This window comes from Mustela lutreola, chromosome 4 (genome assembly GCF_030435805.1).
Source record: "Mustela lutreola isolate mMusLut2 chromosome 4, mMusLut2.pri, whole genome shotgun sequence".
NCBI classification, from domain to species: domain Eukaryota; kingdom Metazoa; phylum Chordata; class Mammalia; order Carnivora; family Mustelidae; genus Mustela; species Mustela lutreola.
Window position 1 is genome coordinate 108649727 of NC_081293.1, and position 15365 is coordinate 108665091.

Here is a 15365-nt window from a genome sequence, read left to right on the forward strand (position 1 = left end):
ATCCCTGGGTGTGACCGCCGCATCCCAGCAGGACAGGGTTCTGGAGAACCAGCAGCAGCCGGCTCCATTCTGCTCAGACCCTCACGGAGGAAGGTCATCGAGAGCTGGGCTGGCGAGAGGAGCAGGGCCTCTGAAGGGCATGGAACTTGCCTGCCGGTTCTCTCCAGCCTCCCCCAGAGCCCAGCCCCACTGGTGGTCCCAGCAAGGGGCACTGGAGACCACAGCCCACATCTGAAAGACCGCCCTGGAACTGGACAGAGACAGCAGCCAGCGGGAGGCCTCGGCCCACTGCTCCACCGGAGGGCTCCATGACCAGCATCAGCCCTTCCCCTGAAAACCCGCCGGGTGGTCCCAAAATGCACCCAGAAGGCCAGGCTGACAGCACCTGCCGGCATCCCTCCATCGGCCCACAGCACCCCCCACCATCCGCTGCCGCTTGAAAGCCTCAGAACTCTGACATTTTGGGGTTCTGGGGCGTCCCTCAGTGACTTTCTATCTAGAAAACCAGCGTGAGGACTTGTCAGCCCCAAGAGACAGCTTGTCTCCGAACACCCCGAAATAAACCAGGGAAGCCAGAAGCGATGACTCTTTACTCAGAGAAAGCACACACAGCACAGACAGAGCCAGCCAACGCGCAGCTCACGGGACCCCAGCCCAGAGGGGCCTGACTCACAAGGAGGACTGCGCCGGGGGCACAGATGGGGGTCTCAGGCGGTGCCTGGCCGCCAGGGGACCCAGGCCTGACTCTCAGTCTGTCGGGGTTTTCCGTCCTCAGGCCGTGTGTGGGCTCCCCGCCAGGAGGGCTCAGACACAGCGCAGCAAGATCCCACAGACCCCAAGCGCACATCTAGCCGACCCCTGCCCAGATGTGAGGATGTGAGCGGGCAGGCCAGGCCAGGGAGGGCCGGGGGCCCCAGAGGGGGTGGAGCCAGCCCGGGGGTGGAGCCAGGGTCAGCGCAGGAGAAGGGGTCAGGGCAAGGAGTAGGGTCAGAACAGGTAGGGTCAGTGTAGGCGGAGGGGTCAGGGCAGGAGGGGCGGGTCAGGGTAGGAGGTGGGGTCAGGGTAGGAGGTGGGGTGAGGTCAGGGGTTGGGGCCAGGGCAGGAGATGGGGTCAGGGCAGGGGTGGAGTCGGGTTGGGAGGCGGAGTCAGAGCCAGGCCGAGGGTGGGGTCAGGGCAGGAGGTGGGGTCGGGTAGGAGGTGAGAGGTGAGGTCAGGGGGTGGGGTCAGGGCAGGAGGCGGGGTCAGGGCAGGGGTGGAGTCGGGTTGGGAGGCGGAGTCAGAGCCAGGCCGGCGGTGGGGTCGGGGGCAGGAGGCCCGGCGGCGGGGCCAGGCAGGGCTCTGCGAAGGAACCACCTGGACACCCAGCCTGGGCGGCGGGCACAGCAGCAGCGATTCGGGCTCTGGTCTTGGCGCGTTTTCTTTCCCGGCCCAAGAAAGAGGAAGAGCCTAGGTGAGCAGCGTGAGTGCAACGGGCTGTAGGGCCAGGTGGCGCCTGCCCAAGACCGCCGGGTCCGGATCCGGGTCCGGGTCCGGGGCGGCTCCCCAGCCCCCAGCCCGGCCTTCCCTCTCTCCAGGTGCGGCCCCTGCGACCGCCGGGCCTCACAGCAGCTGGTCAGGGCGCTTGCTGCGCCACACCACCAGGCCAGCCATGGCCACGGTCAGCAGGACCGGCACGGCGATGAGCGGGATGAGGACCTCGTCTGGGGGGTCCTCCCAGTGCGTCCTGTCCACGGTGCAGTTGGCGAAGAACTGCCGGTGCACGCCGCTGATGAAGCCCTGCGCCAGCGGGTTGGGCCAGTAGCAGCCCACCACGTTGGTCTCCACCTCCGTGCAGTTGGTGAAGCTCTCGTAGTACCTGCAAAGGCCAAGGGCGTGACAACCGCCCCCCCCCCCGCGCCCCCGTCAAGCGGGCTGTGTCCCCGGAGAGAGGGGCTGGGGCCCAGTCCTGGGTGGCTCTGGACAGTGGGGAAGGGAGTGCCCTCTCGACCCTGATAGCACGGCCCCTATGCCACATGCCGTCTCCTTCCCCAGAGGCTCCTGGGGCAAAGTGACCATCCCGCCGCCAAGCCTTTCCTCCCCTGGGCCAGAGTCGGACTCTGCTGTGCCTGAGCCGCCTCCTCCACATGCCCAACCATGCTCTGCACCGCTCTGCTGCATGCCTGCCACCAAGCCCCCTGCACCTGAAGCCCCAGGCCAGTGAGGTGACTTCTGCACACACCCTGGGCTCATCCAGCCCAGACCGCAGACCACCCATCTCAACCAAGAGCGGAGCTTCCGCGGCTGAGTTCTGTCCATGCTTCATGCCCACGACCAACTCCCTGGGAGTCCTGGGAGTCCCTGAGCTCCCAGAGCCCCCCCGTCTGGGCCCAGTCTGCCCAGAGGACATATAGGGCCTGACCCCTTCCTTCAAGGCAGAGGGATGCATGACCCACAAGGCACTCATCATGAAAGATGCTCTGTGGACCCCAGGGGAGGGGTCTCCAAGGCCAAGGGCCAGCTGCCTCCTTTGCCAGGTCAGGAGAGGGCAGCCTCCATCACACAGGACAGGCTCAAGCCCCCTCCCCCATGGGCCTCCCTGTCCATGTCATCAACCTCTGAAGGGCACACAGCATGCCACAGATGAGGTGCCACATCTGTCCAGGAGGTGGGCTCTGGACAGTTCAAACCACTGACCGGGGCTGCAGCCACGGGCACCCAGAGTCGGCCAAACAGCCACCTCGCCCTGAGCACAACGAGCAGCCTCTGGAGGTGGGAGCCTAGACTGGCGACACGCGCCAGGGGGCACCGGCTCTATCCACGGCCCATGCCTTCCCACACCTGGCTGAGTGCCGCCTGCAGATCAGGAACAGGAGGCCCACGGGCTCCAGCCTCGGCTCACATGGGAACAAAGGCTGGGGCGAGGCAGGCCTGAGGCCCTGTGCCCCACGTCCTCCTTTCTGCACTGTCCTGGGGAACATGGCCTGCCCTGAGCCATCAACAGGAAGGAGCTGCTTCCCGCACAGATGCTGTCTCCACCCAGCAAGGATGGGAAACGAAGGGCAGTGGATTCCCGCAGCCAGGCCCTCTGGGTGGCCAGCCCTCCTGGCATGGTTCTAGCGCGTTGGCTGGAATGCAGGTCACACACCGGGACCCCCCCAGGTAAGGCCTACAAGGAGGAGCCCACACAGATGGATGAGAGCCAGGAGCAGAAGGGACGAGTGAGTCACATCCAGAGCCTGGGATGTGCCCAGGTCAGGTCCACAGGAACCCCATCATCCCAGACCCACCCCCTGTAACCCCGGTCTCAGTGACCTGCTACCCAGGAGAGGTCCAACCCAGCCTTTGCTTGAGGCAGCCCCCATCCCTGAAGTCTGACGAGAACCCCTGCTCTGACTCCCTTGCCTGCCAGAAGGCCCCCCACCACTCTCCCCAGGGCTGAGACTAGGCCAGATGAGGCTGGACCCAAGCGGACAAAGCCAGGAAAGGAAGCCACGCCCCCCAAAAGGCCGTGCACAACAGCGCAGACAGCCTTCCAGATTTCAGCCATGCTTCTTGGGTCCCTGAGCCTCAGTTTCCCCACCTGTAAGTGGGGTTCATAGTACCTCTCCAGGAGGATAACGGAGAGGATCAGGGAGTGCACCCACGTGTGTACCTGCACAGCGCTGAGCACAGCACCCGTCTCTTAGCATTGGCTCATGGAGGCACATGCTGAGTGCCCAGGCCAGGTGCTTCTGGAGAATACTGGGGGCTAGCTGGGCCGACAAAGGTTGCAAAGGCCACCACTCCCCAGCAGCCTGCCATTAGCACACAGCCCCACGCCCTGCAAACTCACCAGCCCCAGGTCGGGCTGGAGACACAACCGAGGGGTTCTTCACGAGGAAGGCACTGTATGCGTGACATCGGGGAACTCAGGTCCCAAGACTCTGTTCTCCCCAGCGTCCCCTAGTGAGCGGGGGCTTCCCTGTGTCCCCCTTGAGTGTGGCCCCCAGAGCACCCTCCCTCCAGCTCCTGGGGCACTGCACACACAGTTAAAGAAATGCAGCTCTAGCTCCAATGTCTGGGGGCTACGCAGCCCAGATGCCCCCGGTCAGGTGCCCTCTCCCACCAGGCAGTCGCTTTTCCTACTCAGCTCCTGGATTTGCTTCAAGATTTGCTTCCTGCGTTGTTGCTCTTAGGCAATATAGCACGGCACTTGGAAACCTCACTAGCAGCCACCCCTTAATGGGAGGAGGGGGTCTCCATCCTCAGCAAGCTGGCTGTGGGCCGAGGACAAGGGCAGTGACCTCAGACACGGATCACCGTGGGGACAGGCCCCCGGCGCTCACTGCCCCTGGGACCCCTCGGCCCGCCCGCGGCTGCCACACCTGCCCACCCGCTCTCACGCTCTGTCTCTGCCCTCTGCCTCTGACTTCATCCTCTTCTGTGGTTTGCTCACTATCTGGGGGGTGGGGAGTGGTACCACCCCTGCACCCTGAGAAAGGGCGCCAGAGAAACACGAGGCGGGAGCTCTGCGTGTCTGACGCTGTTTCCATGATGACAGATTGGCGGGGAAAAGCATTCTAGAAATCTGAAGCCCCAGCCCCCAGCCCCTCCTGGTTTCCAGGGCTGCGTGGGGCGTGTGAGGCCCCGAGTCCTCACGTGTGTCTAGCCCACTGTTGTCCCTCGGCACACATGCCTCTGCCCCTTCGTGGCCGTGCTATTGTCCGGGGACTTGGTGCCGGGCACCGGGCAAGCTCTCGGGATCTGAACCTGAGCCCTACCTGGAAATGGCCCTGAGTTTCTCCCTGCGTCTCCCTGCCCACCTTCTAGAACTCCTGCCCCCAGGTCACCCGGCCTGTGGGCGGACTCGCAGCTCAGCCTTCCTGCCTTCATCTTCCACTCCCTGTTCCACCGCCCAGGACTCTCTCTGCGCCTGCCATGCTTCTTCTCTGCCTCACGATGCCTCTGAGGCACTGAGACGGCCTGGGGTGCCCCTCTTGCTGCACAAGGACCTGCAGACGCCGGTCCCCGCCCTGCTGTCCCGCCAGAGCCTTTTATGTAACATCCCGGTTCCCCCTGGACGCTCACGACCACGACTGGGTGGGGTCAGGGCCGGCAGGGCGGCGGGTCTGGGGGAAGGGGTCGCCTGGAATTTCCCAGGCTCTGCTGGCCCCTCCGAGGGGGCCCCAGTGGCCCCAGCGGCCCCACACCACACTAAGGATGGCTCACCCAAAGGGTTCCTCCCTGGGTGCAGTGGAAGGGGCAGTCGCTGTCCCCAGGCTCCCGGCTCTGCGGCCCGGGCCTCGCTCGTGGGTATGAGAAAGTGCAGACCCTCCGTTCCAATGGCCCAGAGAACAAGCCTCAGGGACTCCCAAACCCAGGTCCCCTGCTCCCCATTTCCAATGCCTCTTCTAGGGGCTTCAGTGCCCAGTACCCCCAGCCGACAGTGGATCTGGGGGTACGGTCCACACCATGACCCCTGCGTGGACCAGACACAGCCGCTGTGGGGGAACTGTTCCTGAATGAAACAGTGAAACTTCTGCATCTGCCGGGAATGGGCAGGGAGGGCAGGGGAGGTCAGGTGGGGCGGGGGTGAGCAGGGAGGTCAGGTGGGGCGGGGCGGGCAGGGCGGCCATGGTGAGCAGGGCTGGGGCACTCACACAATGAACTCGGACAGGTTGCAGCGCTTCCACGCGTCCAGCGTGCGCATCATGTCGGCAAAGGCCTTCCCACAGAGCGGCAGCTTCTCCAGCATGCGTGTCTCGTTGCAGCCCCCCGCCGGGGGACACCCACCTGGAGAGGGGACAGCCGTGGGCATGACATAGCCGGGAACATGGTTTGCAAAGTGACCCTCGAGCCTCCTGCTGACGTCCCCCCACAGGCAGCTGGGGGCCCTCCCGCACAGCCCTGGCCTGGGCCAGGGAGGTGAAGCCTCTGCCGTAAAGGAGACACACGCGGCGGCGCCTCGATGGGACCCAGAGCGCAGGGACCGCCTGACATGGTGTGGGAGGGGGAAAGGTGAGGGAGAGTGGCAGGCAGAGATGCGTGTCCTGGGGGTCCGGGAAGCCGAGAGCAGGTGGGCTTCCACGTGCGGTGGGGGTGGGCAGCGAGTCCCACCCCCGAGGACGGGGCCAGGGACAGCAGAGTGGCCCCACAGCAGCACGAGTGGCGTGGGTGCCCGGAGCACACCCCCAGAAGGTCCTGAGAGTCTGCGGACCGTAGAGGACCACAGGGGCCCCAGCGGAGGCCCCCGCGGGGGGGCAACACTGCCAGCCCTGTCGAGGCCACCCCTCCATTCCAGGAGGCCCGGGACTGACGAGACGCAGGGACTCGTGTTCCAGAAGCAGGGCCAGGTCACTCCCCAGGTCTGGCGGGGGTCCCCCCCAGGTATCCCAGCAGCCCCCCCTCCCTCCAATTCTGCCCCCAACACCACCATCCGTCCACCTCCACCTTCCCCCAGCTCATTTGCCCCCTGAGCAGCTCCCACCTTCAGGACGGGCCCACCCTTCCCCCCCAGACACCCCTCTTAATCTTCCTTCTCGTGGCCTCTGCTTTGGCTCCCACCACACAATTAAAAGAAAGCCTTGTGGTGTGTGTCCTGGTATAAACGTGAATATGGGTGTGCTCACGTGTGTATGTGTGTGCACACAGCCCTACTGTGTGCATGTGTGTGTGCACATGTGTGTGGGGGGGTGTACATGTGCGTACACATCTGTGTGTGTTCTGGCAGAGGATGTTGTGTCACAGAACAAACCACAGAGAAGGAAACAAGAGAGAGGCCCACATCCAGAACTGGGCAGACCCGGGCTCACACCCAGCATCACTGGTCACCAGCTGACCTCAGTTTCCCCATCTGTAAACTAAGGGAAATGGGTCCTGCCTCACTCACAAGGGACCGTAGGGACGGGCATCAGTCATGTGCCCACAGAGGCTCCTGTCTTTCCGATGTTGTTACTGCCGGTGTTTGACGTGGGTCTGCAGCTCCCTCGCTCCCCAAACCATCAGCACCTCATTGGTATTCCGAAAAGACTTTTCAAGAGAATGAATGAATGAATGATCAGTTCCTGAGGGCAGCAGCAGATATTTCACAATATCTGAGCCGCAAATATGCAGGAGAAATGCCCATCAACAAGAAATGGTGGGTTCTGACTCGCTGAGATCCTACACCAGAGGCCAGGTTGTCCCCAGGGCAGACCATAGAGTGCCCTGTGGGGAGGCCTGTGCCTGGCTCAGGGAGGGGCTTGCATCCCACAGGAGGTGGCCCTGTGACCCTAAGGACACTTCTGGGAACAAAAGGGAGACAAGAATGAAGAGGGCAAAGATGTGAGGAGTTTAAAAAAAAATAAGTCCAAAAAAAGACCAAAAAAGAGAAGAGAAAAAGTTCTGATGACATGATGGGAGACATAAGCCAACCCACGCCAACAGTCAGATTGAGGGGCCCTGGCCAGCTCAGTCAGCGGAACGCGTGACTCTTGACCTCGGCGTTCGAGCCCCACAGTGGGTGCAGAGAGTACTCAAAAACACAATCTTTAAAAAAATAGATTTAAACACCCCAGTTAAGAAGCAAAGTTGTTGGGGCACCTGGGTGGCTCAGTGGGTTAAGCCTCTGCCTTCAACTCAGGTCATGATCTCAGGGTCCTAGGATCGAGTCCCACGTTGTGCCAGGCTCTCTGCCCGGCGGGGAACCTGCTTCCTCCTCTCTCTCTCTCTGCCTGCCTCTCTGCCTAGTTGTGATCTCTCTCTCTCTCTCTGCCAAATAAATAAATAAAATCTTTAAAAAAAAAAAAAGAAGAAGAAGAAGAAGAAGCAAAATTGTTAGCTGAAATGCAAAGACAGACCCCGCCACAGGCTGTTCACAGGAACCCTGCTTTAAACAAAGAACTGAAACACGTTCCAAGTAAGAGGGGGGAAAGCACACTGCTGCTGCTCCAAAGACAGGCAGCGCGGCTGTGTGCATACCGGGCCGCGAGTGTTTCAGGGAAAGGACATCACCAAAGATGAGGGGGTCTTTCACAGTGACCAACAGTTCAGTGCACCAAGAAGACGTAACCGTGCTAAACATGTACGCCCCCAATAACAGGGCATCAAAACACAGGAGGCAAAAGTGGGTAGAATCGCAAAGAACAAATGACAAATCCACAGTAACAGCTGCGGATTCCATACTCCCCTCTCCGTAATTTACAAAACAAACGAGTGGACAGAAACATCAGTGAGATTACAGAAATGAACCGTGAGGGAGCGCCGGCACAGACAGGAGGCTGGAGAGCCAGACTGCACTTTGCTTAGCTGGGGGGGGGGGCCACCCACGGGTGTTAGGAGTGAAGGGGCAGCAGTGAGGTTGGAAAGGTGGACCCCAAGCCGGACTGAGCAAGCCTCCCAGGGCACTTTGCAACCCCCTCGCGCTCCCGCTGAACCCAGTCTCGGGAACTCCCTCGCACGTCCAGGCTGCCAGCAGCCAAGTCCCAAGCTGATGTTCCTTCAAGAGGAGCCTGGCCGTCTCCTCCACAGCGTCGGACCAATGTCCACAGAGTGGCCTGTCCTAAGTAAGCTCCCGCTCGTGGAAGCACTTAAAAAGACAGGGTCACCCCAAAGGGAAGGTCATCCACCTGCTCAGTAACACAGTGCATGGGGGGGGGGGGGCAAGCCCAAGCCACCTTGCCTGCAGAGATGCCCTCCCAGTGGTCTGTCGCACAGGCCTGAGCCGACACCCTCATGCTAATCCCATCCTCAGGTTGCCTGAGGAACGGCATCCCTGCTCCCAACCCCCCAGCTTAAATGCCCAGGGTAAAAGCAACTTTCCCACAGGCAAATGTGGAGTCAAGTGAACCAGGGTGTGCCGTGGCCCCGCCTCGCCCCACCATCCTGCCCAGATGCACTGCCCAGCTGCTGGCAGGAAGGCAGCCCTGGGTCCAGGGCCACATGGGCATGGGACCAATGACTCGGGAGCGCAGGCCCTTGGGGAGCCACATGGGGGCGGGGGAAAAATGAGGAAGCCCGCCTGTGTTCCTTTCTCCCATCACCTATTCTGAAGGCACCTCTCTCTACAGCTCCCCAACGGGCCCCCCACCAGAGGTACTAGAAGTTTACCCGCATTCTCCACACCCAGCCCTCAGTCCCATCCCTGGACCTGGCCTTGCCCTGATGGGGTCATCACAGCATCCCATCTGAGTCTCCTGAGCTCCACCCACCTCTCACAAGGGCATAAGCCACACAAATCCCGCACTGCCCCCTCCTCCTGGCTGCCACCACACCTTCTGGTGAAAACCCACCTTCGCCTAGACCGTCTACCTGATCTGACACCTGGACCTACACATCTGGACCCTCTGGACCCCTGGATTGGCAGCCCCTGGACCTGGACCCCCAGGAGCCCCGCAGCGCACCTGAACCACCTGCTGTCAGCCCCCTAAGAGCCAGCACAGTGCTTCCTTCCTCTCGTTCTCCTCCCTCTGCCCCAGTCCCTCTCTCTTCTCACCCCTCCTCCTCCTTCCTGGACCAGAGTCTCCACCGGCAGTGCCAGCGCAGCAGGAGCCTGGCCAGGACTGGTGGAAAATGCTCCGTCAAGGACTGTGGGGCGGGGGTGGGGGGTGCCGTGATGATGCTAGGCCAGTGCCACCGCTGGGTCCGCACAACGCAGGCCCCGTGGGACAAGCCAGAAGTGTCCTGGTTGGGGGGCGGGGGAGAGGCATTCTAGCACCATCTCTGCCGCAAGCCCCGCTCAAGCGCTCCAAGCAAAACCCCACACCCCAGCCAGTGTTAGAACAGCAGGTAAAGACGCAGATTCCTGACAACACCAAGAAAGTGGGCGGCTGCCACAGGCTGCCAGCTACATCAGGAAGGTCTCGGGAATGAAGCTGACACACAAAACTCCGTTGGCTCTACCAGAGAAACGAAGAAAATGTGAAGAAAATGTAGCGCTGGGCTCCTTTTGTCTCGGGGACTTCCAGACTCCAGGAGATGATAAACAACCAAACAGACGCATGTCCCAGAGAAAGGCCTCTTACAGGGGCATTTGGAAATCAAATACAGGAGCCTCTCATCCTTCCCCAGATGGAAATGAGGAGCAGCCACACGGGGCACTAGGCCATTGTTTCTGGAAGGCTCCACTCCTGCCCCTGAGTCTGGGCAGAGTCCTCCCACCCTGGACCTTGGTTTCTTATCTGTAAAACAAGGAGGAGGGTCAGAAGACCTTCGAGGCCCCTGTCGGCCAACCACCTGTGTCACCAGGCCAGGCTAGAGTATGAACAGTCGGGGTGAGAACAGGTGAGCTCCCCACCCAGAGGTCCTGCGTGGTGGCGGGTGCCTCCGAATGGATGTCTGGAATCCACCCCAAGAAACCTGAATTCACCTTCCTTGCCTGGCCTTCCACAGTCCGGCCTCAAGGAGCCTCTGTCAGCAGCCACCTCCAGAGCTCGGCCCCACTGGTGACACATGGTGTGGGACCATGAGAGGTCTTGCCTCTCCCTGCGTCCCACTCAGCCAGCAGTCCCTTCCCAAGGCCCTCCCTCTGGCAGGACCAGCAGCGGCTGGTGCCCCACCCGGGCCAGAGTGCCCCACCCACCAGAGGGAGACCGTGGAGCCACCAAGGGAGGACCAGATACCTCTGGTCTGCCTCTGGTCCTTCACAATCCCATGCTGGAGGCAGGCCAGGGGAGCCTCGGTCATCCTGGAAATGAGGCTAAGAGCTCCCTTCCCTTGAGGCACCCAATCTCCATTCCAGGTGCCTCAAAGGGGAGGCTTACTGAAATCCCAAGTCGGTATGCTCCCGATGTCCAGAGGCCACCACATACCCTTCCCTTCAACACAAAAATCCACCTCCTAGGCTCTGACCCTGGACAGTGAGACGAAGCCCCACTTTCTCCACGCAGACATCTCCAGGGGAAGGGTGGCCCAGAAAGCGGGAAAGCCCTTTCCCACCTCCTCGCGGATTCCAAACCAGCAAAGCCGACCACAATTTCAAACAAGGTCAACTTTGCCTCTTATAGCCCGGGACATGGGCCAGCGAGGGCAAGGCTGGCCTTCCACAGGACCCGGGGATAGTGACCCCTCCCAGAGGCCCTGAGCACTGGACCCCCAGGCCAGGGCTCCCCAGCTCCCCTCAGCAGGCTGCCCACCCAGCCTCTCCAGGGAAAGCCCTCCTCAAACACACACATGCCTCTTACTTGATCTTGGATCATCTCTTAAGTAAAATTTTTCAAAACAAGCTTTTCATTGGACCCATTCCCAATTCACAAACAAGGTATCCTCTAGAGCCCCGCTTTCTTGCTGGAGGAGGGGCCTGGGAGCGAGGCCTCAAGAAGCCGGCGCCTTCCGGGTCCTGCAAGCCCCGGGGAACACACGCGCACACACACACGGAAGGGCTGTCCTCTGAGGACAAGGACAAGTGGAAAGGACCAGCCCTCTATGGGGTCTGGATTCCTCCCACCCAAGCCCTGAGCGTGGGGTGCGCAAGAGCTCCAGGACAGGGAGCTCACTACCTAACAGGGTACTGGGAGCCGAACCTGCGCTGTCTCTGCTTGCTCGCTTGCTCGGGGTGTCGCGCTGGCAGGCCATCCCCAGCCTGCTGGCAGCGAGACCCGAGACATCGCAGCTGCGAGGAGCAGGCGCGGCCCCCGCCCGCTGGCCGGGCATATCCTGTACGAGACCCCGCGCCTCCCTTCCCAGACCCTGTCCGTCGCCTCCGGCTCCTCCGAGGACGGTGCTCAGGACCCTCCCGCGGAGGCTGGGGACGGCGCCGGGGTCAAGCCTCGCCGCTTCGGAGCCGCGCGCGCCGGGCAGGCCGGGATCCGTGCAGCACAGGAGGCACCGCCCGGCGCGGGCGCGGGAGGTCGAAGCCCGCGCGGGTCCCCGCGGCCCCGGAGGAAGTCGGGGCGCCCCGGCACGAAACCCCGCGGCCCTTACCGCAGAGCAGCAGCAGCAGCAGCAGCCGAAACTGCGGGCGCCGCCGCTCTCGCGTCTCCATGGCCGGATGGCTACGGCGCGCGGTCGGCTCCGTCCCGGCTGGGTGCGCGGGGGGCGCAGAGGGACGCGGCCGAGGGTGGGGCGGCGGAGAGCCCGCCCCTAGACTGCGCCCTCCCCCTCGGGGACGCGCCCACCCACAGGGGACACTCCTGCTTCCAGAGCGCGCGCCTGGCCGGGACGCGCCCTCCCGGGAAGCGCCCCACCTCCCCCAGGACTCGCCCCCTAGCCCGAGCGTACACCCTCAAGACAAGACCCCCACCCCCGGTGCGAGCCCCGGCCCTCCAGTTCCGGGGTGCTGCCGGCGGCGAGCGCGCGGTTGGCAGGCCGGGGGCGGGCTGGGGGGGAGGGGTGGCCTAGGGAGCGGGAAGAAGTGGGTACGCGTGCGGGAGTGTGCCAGGAGGCGGGAAGCGGGCGGCCGAGGGCTGGGAAGGTGTCTGGGGCGGGATTGCTGTGCGGCTCTGAGCCCAAGAGAGATCGGACGGGAGGGTGTGCGGGGGAGGCACCAGCCGGAGGAGAAGTGGGGCCGCGGAGGGGTGGAGCAGGGAGGGGCCACCAGAGTGAAGCAGCTGATCCCCGAGTCCCTATTGGCCCCAGGCCCGCCAAGATACTTCACTGTGCCTCTGTATCCCTCTGCACCTGAAGGGGATGGGGGCCTGGGCAGGTAGGGCACCCTGGTGCGCACGCGCGCGCGCACACCACTACCTTTGCCTGGAAGCCCCAGTCCTCAGGCCCTGATCCCTGCCCTGTGACCTCTGGGAAACCTCAAAGGACAAAATCGGGGCCAGGAGAGTGACTGCGAACCGGAAAGACCTGACCGCAAGGGGCCTGAAGTGGGGGAGGGAGAGACGCGCATAGATCAGTTGCATCACCTTCAGCCCCTAGTGTGGATCCTGGTCCCAGCAGACGGCTGGTCACAGTGCCATTCCTGAGCCCCTTGGAAGGAGGAACCCTGTGTCCTTGGTACCCACAATCCAGCCTTGGGAGCGCATATTGGTCTGAGGGCTCACAGAGCCAAGCCTGGAGGGCTGGCTCCCCCCACCCCACCCACCCTCCCGGAATTGCTGTCTGCCTGTGCCCAGCCCAGAGGTAGGAGAAGGTGGACTCCCCACCTGGACAAGCCTTCAGCCTCTCTAAGTGGCAGAGGTAGGGGGTAGTAACAGCCCATGGGGTCACCCCGAAATCCAGGTGACAGTGGCAGTCACCACCACTGCTGGCCGCATGAGTTGATCTGACCCTTCCCGCATTAGTAAGGGATCGAAGCTTTCTGTGCCTTTTCTGGAAGAAGCCAGAATTATCTCAACAGAGACTTAGAGCTAATTGACATTGATCAGCCCCTTCCTGCCTGCCTTCCTCCGGAGGCGGTGGGGTGGGCAGGCACAGGAGCAGCCCAAGCCTTTGGCTCACGCAGAGGGGCCACAGGCTCAGCTCAGCTCTGTGCCAGCCACCCCCTCTCGAATGGCCTGTGCCTGCCCAAACAACGCAGGAACACAGTGCGGGCGCCACCAGCATCCCTGGAGAGTGCAGACTCGCCAGTGCCCACGGCACTCACGGGAGGGGCTTGGCCAGACTCCCAAGACCCCCTTACTCCCACTCAGAGGGACTGGTCAGACAACAGCCAGGAGTCTGTGCTAGCCTGGGGACTGTGGCTCCATGGGCAGTCCTTGGCAATGAACAGCCTGGCCAGGCAGGGCTGCGGAGATAATGGCCTGAGAACCCGAGGGCCTTGTACACTCCACCTTGGACCCAGCTGAAGCTGCTCCCCGACCAAGAATGCCCTCCCCTCCCGCATTCTGAGGTCCAGTCAGCCCCGCAGGCCCAGGAGCTCCTGGGGCTTCATAGACCACCCCTTCTCCCCGCTAGTGGGAGTCCCTGTGAGCTCCTCCTGCGCTCTGGCTGGGCACTGAGCAAGAGCTTGCTGGTGCAGGGGGTTCACACAGCCCACGAGAAGGGGTGAGGACAAGTCCCTGCCCTTCCCCCTCATCCTGACTCCTTCCTGTCCTGGCACCCGCTGGGCACATGGACCCCTCCCCACCCCTGTACACAGCTACCTCCCCTGCCGCAAGCTTGCCACTCCTCCCCTCACAGGTCGTCGTAGACGGCCTCCACCCTGCCCAGATCCAGGCTGGCATTAGTGTTTGCAGGGACCCCTGGGTCATGGCAGAAGGACCATTCGGGAAACTGCAATGCTGGGACAGACGAGATCGGCAGCTCTTGCTCCAGGCTGGAGCAGCTTCGTCCTGGACAAGGAGCAGCCCTGTGGGCGACCGTGGGATGAGTGCCCCTCACGTTCCAGCCACTCGGACATCCGGGCTGGTGGGCACCTGGGTGGCCTGAACCCACCTTGAGCAGGACAGCCTCCCGGCGGAGCCAGGCACTCAGGCTAGTGAGAACTGGTGCGTGTCGGCGGTGTAAACTGTGGGTACACAGGTGCGGCGTGCCCAGGGCCAACAGAGGAGCTGTCCCGGTGGAGGGATGAACTCGAGAGGGGAAGGGGGGAGGGAACACACTGGACGGGCTGGGTTAGGGTCCATGTTCATGACCGGGGGTGCTGGCTAACTCGGGGCTCCCTGAGGATGATGCATGGTGAACCCACAAGCAGTCGGAGAGACAGTAGGCTGGATCCCTCCCTCCAGCTCCTCTAGCCAAGCTGGCGTGGGATCCCAGGGAGGCCCCGCAGGCCAGCCACAGCCCTCAGGACTCAGGGCAGAGAGGACAGATCAGGCCCAGGGCGGGGGCGGCCCTGACGTCTGGTTCCTTCCCTGAGTTCACAAGCTGCCACCCTAGAAGAGCCAAACATGGGGTGCCTGGGTGGCTCAGTGGGTTAAAGCCTCTGCTTTCAGCTCATGGTCCCGGGGTCATGGGATCAAGCCCCGCATGGGGCTCTCTGCTCAGCGGGGATCCTGCTTTACCCCGCCCTGCCTGCCTCTCTGCCTACTTGTGATCTGTCTGTCAAATAAATAAATAAAATCTTAAAAAAAAAAAAAAAAAAAGAGCCAAACACTCTTTCCCAGGGCTATCTGCTTCCCATAGAGAGGACCCGTAACTGCCTGTGGGCCAGCTGGAGCCCCAGGCCTTCTCCTCCACCTGTCCCTTCACAGAGGCACTGAGACTTGCTTCTGCTGAGCGACCAGACCCCTTTGACTCCCCTGCGGCCCGCTCACTGGGGATACCCTCCCCCATGGACGCCCCTGCAGTTCCCCTCCTCCCTTGTACCTCTGGTTGGCAGCCTGGCCCCATGCAGTTCAGGGCTCAGCCAGGCAGTCAGTGGGCACCAGAGGGAGGCTTTGCTCTAGCTCTTGGCCATCTCTGCTCCAGAAGGTGGTGTCCCTGCACCCAGCCAGCCCTCCCCAGGTCCCTGGGACTCCTGCCCTGTCCAGGGGTCCAAGCCAGGAAGGCAGTCCAGCCCCCTAGGAAGAGAATGTCATGGTCACTTGAGTTTCTCACCTCT

The 15365-nt window shown here is 62.6% G+C and overlaps 1 protein-coding gene across 1 annotated transcript; it reads right to left on the minus strand.

The window, feature by feature from the left end:
* Positions 1-573: 573 nt before the first annotated feature.
* On the minus strand, positions 574-12121 carry RAMP3 (receptor activity modifying protein 3). Its single transcript, XM_059170665.1, has 3 exons — positions 11858-12121; positions 5620-5752; positions 574-1856 (listed from the first exon to the last, which is right to left on the minus strand). Exons 1-3 carry the CDS (start codon positions 11916-11918, stop codon positions 1601-1603), a joined length of 450 nt encoding a protein of 149 aa, XP_059026648.1. The 5' UTR covers positions 11919-12121; the 3' UTR covers positions 574-1600.
* Positions 12122-15365: the final 3244 nt, after the last annotated feature.